The following is a 12,015-nucleotide window of genomic DNA, read 5'->3' as shown; positions in this document are numbered from 1 at the left end:
TGTTATTTTACTCTGCGTATAAATATTTTTCCTAATTCACTTTGATCCAGTACTTCTGGATTTATGAGTGCAGAAAACCTACTGAAGTTTAGGGAGATTTTGGTACCTACAAATTCCCTTTCTTCTTCAAGGCTCTGAGAATAATTAAGCTTTATTGATGATCCTGATGGTATTACTTGATGCTACTGAAAGTAGGTGTAACAAAATAAAGAATTCTCCAAAGATCTGAATATACATAAGACTCCTGTGGTACCCTTCCCAGACAGATTATATAAAAAATGAGTAGCTAGTCAAGACAAAACAGTGGAAGAAGAATATCAAATTATAATTTATATAAAATCTGTATAGCATCACAAGTAGTGAATATTTTAATTGAAATGTAATATTCCTTTTTAACAAATATGGCATATTAAATAAAGGAAAAAATCTATAATTTGTCTTTTATAAAACATTTTATTTTTCTAATTAATAATAATAAATATAAATAATCTAATTTGCAAAGGAAATTAAAAAGAAAGAATTGTTATATTAGATTTCACATAAGATTCTATAGATCAATTTAGGAAATAATTATATATATTTCCTCACCAGATGCCATGGTTTAACCCCGACCAGCAACTAAGTATCACACAGGTACTCACTCACTGCCCCACCCCCACTCCATGGGATTGGGAAGAGAATCAGAATAAGGTAAAAGCCATGGGTCGAGATAACAGTTTAACAATTGAAATAAAGTAAAATAAAATAATATGAATAAGAATAGCAAGAATAATACTTATGATAATAACAATAGTAATGCTAATTGTAAGTAAAAGGGAGAAAACATGAAAAGAGAGAAAAATAAAACCCAAGAGAAACAAGTGATGCAAAATACAGCTGCCCACCACCCACTAACCAATGCCCAGCCCATTCCCCCAGCAGTGATCGGTGCCTCCTGGCCAACTCCTCTCATATTTTTTCTGAAAAAAAATATTCTAGTATCTGAGAATGATTCTGGAAGATGTTGATCTAAATATAAGAAAGTACAATATCTTGTGCCTTCTCAAGCTTTTACACTTTCAGAGAAGAGTCCTAAAGCATTTTCCTGTGCGCATCATCATCTTTTGACAGCACTCCCTGAAAACATCTGTATAACCAGTTCCTTTGCTTAAAACTCTTCAATGGCTCTACAGATATACAGAGACACAGGGTGGCTGTTGTGCAGTCTTGAAATGCATAATTTCTTCTCTATGCTTTCTCTTTTTCTGTTTTTGCATAATAACTTCTTTGAGAAAAAAAATGACCTTTTTCAGGTTGTGTCAGACTGATGATCCCTGTAGGATTCAAAAACTTTCTGGTAATAAGTAATAACAGCAACAATGAAAATAAGCATGATACTTTCTAAAATATTTGAATCTTGCCCTTATTTTGTAACCTAAAAGTCATATGGTAATGTGATTTTTGAACATTCACGATATATGCATTTCCCATTATCAACGATGAGATGATGATTCTGTCATGGCAAAAATCTTTTTGTCTGAGTTTCCTTTCACACCTTTTCTAGTTAATGTTTTCAATATTAAAAGTTATTCTTAGGTCCAATGAGTGACTCTAATAATACAACTCCACCTACTTAATCTTGTATTCCTAGAAAATAGGTATATGTCAATTCAAAGTGATCTATTAATTTATTTGGACACTTGGTTATCCTGTGAGTATTGTATTTAATTCATCCAATGTAAAAGTTCCCTATGCAATCACTCATGATGTCTTTTCAATATCTACCTTTTGTCCTTCCATTGCTTGTGTTTGTTGGCTATTAAACAGAACATGTATATTTTCCATTGTTTAGAGTGTACAGTCAAACCATGTTTTTGATTTAGGTTATAATGGGATTTTGAAAAACATTTTTTAATGGAATTCTTTTCCCTGTAAATCTTACCTTTTTTAAACAGCTACAATTCCAGCTCAAGGTCTATTTCTTAGTCCTGGCTTTCAAATACAAGGAGAGGAAGGCTACCTTCTCTTAGTGACAATGCAATAAATAAGTTTATCCTTGGCATGACAGAAGAATCTTACCTTCTGTAGAGCTATTTTTACCTTATTGGAAAGAATATTGCCTGTTTTATACTTATCTTTAGGTATCTTCAGGATACCTAAACATCTTTAAACATTTTAATACATATCATACTATGTCCATTTTAAACTCCATAATAAATTTGCATATAAAATAGTTTAAACTCACAGAACTGAACTGGCAGAGGACAATGTTCTGGACCAATCTAATTTCTACTTTAAAAGTAAATTGACTGTTTTAAGTCACTGACAATGAAGTACAGAGCCTTCCACAGGTTCCATACCAGGTTTACCAGGTTTCCATACCAGGCTTACCATTACCAAGCAGTAATTGCCTACAATAAAAACAAGGTCTGTTTTTCACCTTTAATTTGATCCTAATTTCATAGCAATCATCAATAGACTGTTGTCTGGGTCACAAAAACCTGCCACATCCCTGTTGCCCCCATTAGGTGTAGCTAACTGATGAACACAGTGAATGAATGATCCTTCCTATGCACACCTAAAAGGCAAACTACAGTGAAGGTGAATTGGAAGGCTACTAAGTGATAAAAACTGCTCCAACTTTTGTACAAGTCCTTCTGTCAATGGCAGAACATTTCTCCTTTTACTCAGATGTTCATTTTGTTGCTAGACCTGCAAAGCTTTTCAATTGCTTTGACTGCTTTAAGATTTTTCCCATTTATTTCCTGTTACTCTCTTCGCTTTCTGCAGAAGTGTTTTCTTTTCTCTTGAGCCTTATTTAAACTGATACTTTTGTGGTGGTGTCATTCTTCCACAATGCCCATCAATACATATATACGTGTGCTGAGAGAAACCCATTTTTCAGCTCCTTTCCAAGGAATGGGAATAGTCACTGCAGAGACAGCCACACTATGTGTCAGCTGTTTTGGATAAGAGATCTGGATGGTTTTCCCAAGTTTATAACTTCTCACAGAGGTTGAGCTAATTATACCTGCAGTGTAAATAGGATATCCAGAAAGGATTGCACCGAATCCATTGAATTTAATGTCTGGCATCTTCACTAGCTCTGGAATTTCTCTACTATTTCCCTTTCACAGTGAAGACCGCTCTTGTGTCACAGGTTGTACTCTGGTGACTCTATATAAAATTTTCGAATTGAATACTTTTTTTCAGCAGTAAAGACAATTGTGCTACTCCTGCCACACAATCCATCTAAATGTCCTTTGTATGTTTTGCATATATATTGTTAATAATGAGTTACATTTGGCATGGTGACTGACCCTTAGCTATATATTTTCAAAGTGTTTCTCATGTTGAGGACTATAGAAGTCATGTAGCTAAACCCCAGGAAGTGCTCTGAAAATAAGAGAGTAGGTGTTATCATCTTTGTTGCTAGCATTGAGATAAGAGGAAATTAATCTTTCAGGCAGAAGATGAACACCTAGGGAGCACAGGAAGGCATTTTCTTATCAATCAGCCATATGCATCATAAGATGATAAAGGACAGCTTCGTTCTGTGTGGGGCTATCTGACATGTTACATGTGTTACAGGTTTATACTGCAGCAATAATACTGAACCAGTGGCCAGCACTGCTGTGTGAGGGATTACAGTTCCCACCTCTAAAGCTGGATTCTGTCCATCCTTTCTTTTATTATCTACCTCTTTAGAGTTTTAAAGTAAAATGACAGGGTTTTTAGTAGCTGTCTTTCTTTTTTTTAATGGGGATAGATATAAAATGGCTAGGATTTACAAGAATTTAATTAAATTTTTCTTTAATTTGATTTTTCCTTAAGTCCATCTGGACTTATTATTTTGATGTGGAGGAACTGCAAGCATGATCCTTCACCTTTCCTTCCTTTTAAGCTTTCCTATATTTATTTACTTTGCAGCTAAATCCCTTCTTTTGTACCTGTTAATCTTTTTTCTACTGTATGCTAACAAGAAAGCCAATTCAGAACTGACAGCCAAAAAGAGCTGAAATTCAAACTCTTTGTTACTATCCTCCTTTAGTCTGAAACTAATTGGTTTGAACAAATAGAAACTTGAGTCACATGTAGTACTTTTAATTTTCATTCGGTGAAAAAAAGTATATTTGTCTATCACCGTGCATCTTCAAAGCAGGAAATGGAAAAAAAAATCTTGGTGTTGGTAGAGCTAATAGAAAAATAACATTGAATCACCTGAGGACTTGATTAAGAAAGGTTTTCATTGCAAGATGTTCTCCCATCCAAACCAATTATATGTATGCAGGGATACACTAGCCCACTATTTTCTAAACATAAAATAATAATAATTACTTTTCTCCAGAATATACTATCAAGTAACATGCATTAGGAGACAGTTTTGAGTGATATTACACCAATATGTATTATAACTCATGGTGTGCTTATTTAAAAATGCAATAATTTTTTTTAATTTTAATTATCTATCCATTAGCAACATTTTGCAATACATTTTTAATGTAGCCCTATTATTTGTTAAAATTCTACAGGACCCCACCTATCTTTTCTCTATTCAAACATGGTATCTATCATTGAAATCAAAGCACTGACTCATTTTGGCCAAAGACAGCACAAATTTAGATGCGTTTAAATTTTAGACTTCTTCCTGTGCCCAAGTCATCTGTAAGAAACGTGAAAAAGCATTTGGTCAGTGTCTTTCTACTTAAAAATGTGCATCTAGTCCCCATTATGAAATTTATTAAAAATCAACTTATATTACTTTTGAAAATCATTGAAATGGGCATGGAGCAAGATGTGGAGTTTCAGCATCTGACAGAGAACTGCCAACTGAGTGCAGTTAAGACAGCGATAATTCTGCTCCACCTGTTGAAACTCTTTGGTGCTGTCTGGCTCATCCCAGAACTCAGGGCTGTAAGCAGAAATTAAGAGGTATGACTACAAGTCATTGAAAGTCGATGAGATACTCCCACTGGCCCCATTGTTTCACACTTCAGATCCTCATTTAGTGCTTGCTGAAGCTTCTGTGTCCTTTTCAAAGATATCTTTGGGTACCCTTGTTGCTGGTCTCTTCACCTTGATCCACATCAGATAGAAATGTCTCTAGAAAATCCCTGAGTGAAGAGAGGCTTTAAACACCATCTCTGGAACTGAGGAATGGGTAAGGCACCAGTCTGATGGCAGAACTGAACTGCCACATAACTTCTGCTACAAATAAGCACACTATCCACCCCAAATGTGAATCTGGGTCTAGTGTTCTCTGTGGTAAATGGAATAATAAGATCTTCTGGTTGAGAGGCTTTAAATGAATACAATGAACGGCTTATAGCAGTACCCTTCAGCCTCATTCAAAAATTTTTGTTCCAAAAGTGAAATATTTCTTATTGCCCTGCTGGACAGAAAGTTTTGGAGGGAAAATATATTTATGCACAACTGGATTGTGCTTATAACACCAGAAAAATCAGAAGGAAAGTATTTAAAAGAGTAAACTTGCTCTAGAGCAGATTTGGGTTTAGAACCAATGTGCTGATGATTTTCCCTTCTTGTCATCACAATGTGCAATGTGCAGCTGATGCAGCATCATCAGTCTGGATTTTAGCTGAGACGTTCTCTCCATTGTATTTCTTTTCTCATATTTACTAAGGGAAAAAAACAAGCATGATATGGTAAAAAGAAATAAAATCACAAATGTTTTTTTAAATGCCTTATATATATTGTCTGCTGCTTTTCCTTTGACAGTGTATCCAAGTTCACTAAAAAAAGTAATAAGATGCTGATGAAACATGGAATTTTTTGTTATGGAAATAGATTTATTTTTCAGGCCCTCATATTATGGATTAAGGTATGAAAAAAGAACAGTCAGTTTTACAAGAGGAAATAAAATTTTAGTCAGAGTAGCCACAAAATTTGAAATCTTTGGTGTGTAACTAAAATGCTCTGTTCTTTTGATAGATCTTGGAAATTTTAGTGGTCGGACAAGAAGTGCTGTCTCTGTACGTGAAGGTCAAGGAGTTGTTCTAATGTGCTCCCCTCCACTTCATTCTCCAGGTACAGTAGGCTGAAGCTTGTATGCATGCTAGTCCTTTACATTTTGCTCATTATTGAATGACTTCTTTTAGAATTTAGAAGCCTTCAGAAATTGCTCCAAATACCAGTGTCCTGATACTTTTGCTGAATACAAATTGTCTTTTTTTTTCAGTAGTGCAACTATGATTTTGGTTACTTCCCTTTGCCTTTATAGCTCTATATTTGCATGTCATATAACACATGGAGACATGATGCTTGTTTTTCAGTAGATGCGGTACAGCCTATCCTTTTCCTCTCTGGAAAATCAGGTCTGTACTGAGGGGATTTTTCTACCTCCAAGTTTGAGGCCTGGAAAAAAATCACATAGCAAATGGAAGAGCTTCAGAAAATAAAATCTCCTCTAAGTTTCTGTTAGAGAAATGTGTTCAGTTTCTATTTATACTGCAATGATTGTTATTACTGTATTGCAGTTATCAGTGCCATCTCTCTACTTTTCTCTCTTCTGAGTAGATTCTCTTGTTGTTGTTGCCCGTATAATCTCTTTCTGAGTTTGACACTATGGTCTGTGTGATGGAATTGAGCACATGATGTTGAGGCTTGATCATGATAAGTAAACTGAGAGAGAAAGACAGAAAAAGAAAGAGATGGTTTCAATGCAGCTGAATTTGATTTCCCCAAACAAACTGAGAGTATAAAGATAGATGAACATCAACAGTGAGTAAAGTTGTCATGCACCTTTTAAGAGCTTCCACAAAATGCACCTTATATATCAATCATCAAAATATTTAGATTTTTTTTTCTCTGAAATCATGCTCCTGAACTTTTATTTAGTCAGATTCTAACATAGAATTAGTCAGATTCTAACATTCTACTTTTACACAGACATTACCTTTGATGGTGAAAAACTAATATCTTTCATTTTCATCAGTGGTCCAGCAAAAGCCCTGCAGTGGAAAATACTGTGCTCACAAACAACATTCAACTGCTTTAGTTTATATTGTTTGAGCACCAGTAGGCTATGCCAGCAGGAAAATGACTCCAGAAAAATATTTTTATTCTCTGTTGTCATAATTTTTTCACCATAACTAGGCCAGGTAAGGTTCTGCAGTGTGACGGAGTAATCACTGAAAGCTGAAAAATTACATTGATATGCAGAATAAACATAAAATCATATGAATGGGAAGGGGACTTGGCCTCCCTTTCTTTTGTTTGTTATGTAATGCATGTAATGCATTTTTTCAACAAAAGGATTGTCAATGAGTGGAACAGTCTGCTAGGGAAGTGGTGAAGTCAGCATCCCTGGAGGTATTTAAAAGGTGTTTAGACATGGCTCTTAAGGACATGGTTTACTGATGGACTTGAGAGTGCTGGGTTAATGGTTGGACTCTATGATCTCAGAGGTCTTTTCCAACTTAAATGACTCTATGATTCTATCACATGCAATTTCCTTCTAACTCCTTACTTACGAAGCACGGGGGAGCTGTAGGTCCTTGTGGTACTGCAGTGGGACTGCAAGTGGTATTAGTACCATAGCTGAAGTCTCCTGGAAAAGGGGAGAGCTACCTCCATGGGCCTGATGATGTTTCAGCAATGAATCATTCCACAAAGCTCTGACAATAAGGTACAAGACATTAATGAAAATTGACCACCACATCAGAGTCCATTTGTGAAAAATAATTCTGGACAAAAGGTGAACTTTCAGGGAGAGTGTGTAAATTCAGTTCTGAAATTAGTCAGCAAATATGTAATTAATATCCATGTAAAAAGATCTTTTGCAGAGCAGAGGTACTTCAAGGATTTGTGTGCAGGAACATCTGAAATATATTCTTTTTTTTTTAAACATTCAGTTTCTGGGTACTCCATTTTAGGTTTTGTGTCTGGTTTACAAAGATAGTATTATGTTCTAAATAGTTCTTAGAAATTTTGACCCTTAAAATCACCTGAAAGACAAACTTTCATGTTTGTCTAAATATTATTTAAAGCATGTTTACAATGTGTGAACAATTAAAATTAACAAGACCATGAGTTAAGGGAGTGTTTTTGATGATAGAGAATTTTTTCTGGATGAACACTGGACACTTTGTTATATTGATTTATTCACATTGATCAGCACCTTTAGAAATAATTTTCACTTAACACAGGAGATAAATCCATGATACAATATCAAGTCTAATAATTCTCCACACCCTTGTAAGTAATTCGTCCTTCAACAGAATCCCATTCCTCAGTCCCTAAAATCAATAACTACATATGCACTTGCCTAAGAATTTCAAGATTGAGCCCTTTTAGAAAATGACATTATCATTGTGGGAAAACAAAGATGACTTAGTGAAAGAACACTGTATTAAAAGAGATATGGATTTTAACATGTTTTCAAAAAGAAGATAAAGTAAATAATTCTGATTAAATAATACCTACATTCCCTTCTTACAGAATACAGTTCTTGAAAAGCCAGAAAACCTTTACAAAGCACCACTGACTGAAAAAATGCTATACTAATATCTTTTGACAAGAATTTAATCAGAAAACAATTTTCATATGTATATCAACTTGATTTTTGTTTATTTATTCTGTGAAATGTTATCAAGAGGTAATGCATTAAACAAACAAACACATGCAAAGTTGTGATATATATAGATTATTCATGTAGGTTTTCATTACATTGTTGTCCAAATATTTTACAGGGAAAATAAGAGGGAAGTGGTAAGCACACTTGTAATAGATTCTGAATATTTGCAGCGGAGATTCAGATGACAGAATTATCTCTTGAGTATAATAAATGAGCTTTTTAAGTTATTTTCATCTTTGCTGAGAAATAGCTAAACAGCAAAATGAGGAAGTTTTTGGAGAGAGACATTATCCCCTCTTTCAGAATGATGAAGGAAAATATGTTCAATGAAAAGGTTTTTGTGCTGATTCCTTACAGCAAACCGTCACCAGCAGATTCTCACCTTCTGTTTTTTATGGACCATTATTCCAAAAAAATGCTGCCTCTGCCTGTATTGGGGATCCTATATCATTTTGATGTGTCTACTCCAGAAACTTTCCCACCAAAACTGTCTTTGTTGTAAATCCTTAACTTGTCTCTTGTGAAATATATTAAATGTGGACAACTTGATCATTCATAAACATAATATTTGATTCTTCCCAATTAGTTTTTTTTCTCCAAGATAGAATTCCTAGACAGTTAACTCTTAGGTGTCCTTGCCAAGTAAGAGGATCATTAATTACCAACTGCTTAAATAACAAGCTTTGTTTGATCTTTCAAATTTAAAAGGCCTCCAGTGTTTTCTTTCCATAAACAGGATTATGGTTTTTCATTGTGTTATTCTAAAGGATGTAAATATAGGGTTTTATTCAGTCATTTAATCATCTTAATTACAAGGTTTACTATAGCAAGATTAAAAATGAATGGAAGTCTTCATCCAGATTTACATGTTTCCCTCAGAATTAATATTTTCAGCTGGGCTTTTTAAGGCTTTTATTCAAGGCTTTCAGTATGAGCCTAATGGAGAATGACGACTCCAATTGTTAGAATAAGAACAGCTCTGATGCACACAGGGAAAGGCAGATGTGTACTCCATCCTGCCTCAAAGGGATGCTGCCGTCTGGAGGCAACACTGCTACATAATCTTTGCACAGCATGTAACATCTGTACAGATGTTAAACTGCAACTTTTTTTTATCTCTTTCTAAAGGACAAAGCTGATCTTACCCAGTTTGGAAATTGTGCTGTAAACTGCATCTTTTATGCCTCTTCTTTAGTGTTGCAAAACTATACAGTGTATCACCAAAGATGATTAATGCCAGTGCCATGAGGATTACAGTCCTTCCCATGCATGTCTGGGAAGACATCCATGGTTTGAATGTCTGCACAGTTGTTGCTAAACTTGCAAGCTACTAAAATAAAACTCTTTCTACCAAGGTCCAGGAGTTTTTGTCCTGTTCGTCTGTTACATACACAGCTGTCCTAGTCTTCATATTAATTGGAGAAACTCACATCAAATAATGGGTTTTTTAAGTTGTTCTGAGCTCCTATTTGTGTGTATTTCAGACATACACAGAAAACCACTTTGAAAGTAAACACAAACCAATAACTTCTCCCTGCTCAGAGTCTGCAAAATGAACCTGCATTTGCATTAAAATTGCAATTTGGTGCTGCAGCTTCACTACTAGTAGGAAACCAAGTCCAACTGAAGTGCATAGCTCTCTAGTTAGAACTCCCCTTTTTAGAACCATACTGCACAAATTATACGTAGAAATAACAAGACAGGCTCTAAATTACCTCATTCAGGTACAGAATTGTTAGTAGGCTTCTCCAGGTAAATTAGTTATGATAACAAGATTGTTATATGTGGTCTGGACTGCTCTCAGAATGCTTATTAGCTTGTTTACAGGCAATTGGCTCAGGTATCTGCATGCAGGACATAGAAATTTCTATTCTGAAGGTGTCCCTGCTCCCTCTGGCTCTCCATTTACTAAACGGATTTTGGGAATGCAATTCACAAATGTCCGTCTATATGTAGATGAAGGTCACAAGGTTATTATACAGTTGTGGATTCAGTTCCGGGATTCAGACACCTAACAGTGGCATTTCAGTGCACAACATTAGAGTATTCTGCTCTTTATCTGCATCTAGATTTTATCAGTTTCTTCAAAATCATAGGAAGCCTTCATGATGTTAGATTTCTAAATCTCCAGCTCTCTCTAGACATGAGTGGATGATACTTCATCATATTAACCTGTCGCTACACGTGAGATTTCTTCCTGACCATGATTTGTGATACCAATATAGGACTGCATTATGTATTGATGTATTAAACAGTAAAGTAACATCAAGGTTTTTTTTTATCATACATTCTTTCAAATCTGACTTTTCAAATCATCTTTAGCATAGAAAGCTATATAATTTGCTTCCAGGAGAAGCTAATATGTAGGTGAAAGGGATATTTTTCCTCTCACCTTGAGATCAAGGAGGACTATTTTGTTAGTGCCTATCAAAGCACTGGTATTAACTGCCTATCAAAGCACTCAAAGTATTAATGAAACAACAGCTGGATAGGTCATGCCTCCAACCATGACTCTCCCATAAACTAAACAGAACTTATTAATCAGTCAGTACCTTCGATTAGTAGTTTGTAGAGGTCAATATATATGAAACTGGTGATGGCAAATAGAGCATTTCACATTCACTGGACATAATTATCAACTCCTCCTAACTGCTAGGCTTGCTGGGAAGGTAGAACTGTCCAGTCCCCCCATATGTTTCTCCTTCTACTAGCAAAAGTGCTATTGAGAGGAACACTGATGTTTGGGCTTTGGGTTTTTGGGTTGGTTTGTTTGTTTATTTTTCTCCTTGAAACTTACATTTATGTAGTAATGGAAGCCAAAAGCTAGTATTTTAGACTTAAGAAATAGTTGGCCTGTACTCAGGGGATCTATATGAAGACATACAGAACACACATCTTAACAGTTTAGTTTCTCTCATAATTCCATGCTGTACTTTGTTCTTCACTCTTTTTAATTCCTAGCAGGAGCATGATGCTGGGTAACAAACAGGCCACTTAAGTAACATTATTAGGAAATGATTTCTTATTACACAGGATAGGAAGGTTTATTTAATTTGAAAGCAAGATGGTACAACTTCTTTATCTCTTCTTTACTTGTCTATAACTTAAAAATTATCATAATGTACATACAAAATATTTTGAAACCACTATTTTGAGAGCCACATGTATCAACTGAAAGAGTTAGCTGTCATAAGTTGAAGGGTTTCTGCGCTTCCCTATTAGAGTTTACTATAACTTTATGATTATATGACTTCTATGAAACTCTAATAAAGCTTAAATTTTGCTTTTCAAAAATGGGAGAAGAAGAAAAGGTGTTAGAAGACAGGTTCACAGTCCTTTAAACCCTTTGTTCCTGTCCTAAGTCTGGATTAATTTCATGGAGTCATCTTGTCTCTTCAGCCATCACATTTTTCCCTGGACTAATCATAAAGGTGTTTCAC

General features: G+C 35.0%; 1 protein-coding gene across 5 annotated transcripts in view; it reads left to right on the top strand.

Moving 5' to 3' along the window:
- Positions 1–12,015, top strand: part of CNTN5 (contactin 5) — a 634,097-nt gene that overhangs the window by 445,953 nt on the left and 176,129 nt on the right. For all 5 annotated transcript variants that reach the window (XM_027677364.1, XM_027677365.1, XM_027677367.1 and 2 more), the window contains one exon: positions 5,932–6,027. In XM_027677364.1, the coding sequence (XP_027533165.1) occupies positions 5,932–6,027 (96 nt within the window). The remainder of the gene's footprint in view (positions 1–5,931; positions 6,028–12,015) is intronic.

Source organism: Neopelma chrysocephalum, unplaced genomic scaffold (genome assembly GCF_003984885.1).
Source record: "Neopelma chrysocephalum unplaced genomic scaffold, ASM398488v2 Primary Assembly neopelma1_43, whole genome shotgun sequence".
Taxonomy (NCBI): Eukaryota; Metazoa; Chordata; class Aves; order Passeriformes; family Pipridae; genus Neopelma; species Neopelma chrysocephalum.
This window is presented reverse-complemented; position numbering and strand designations above follow the sequence as displayed.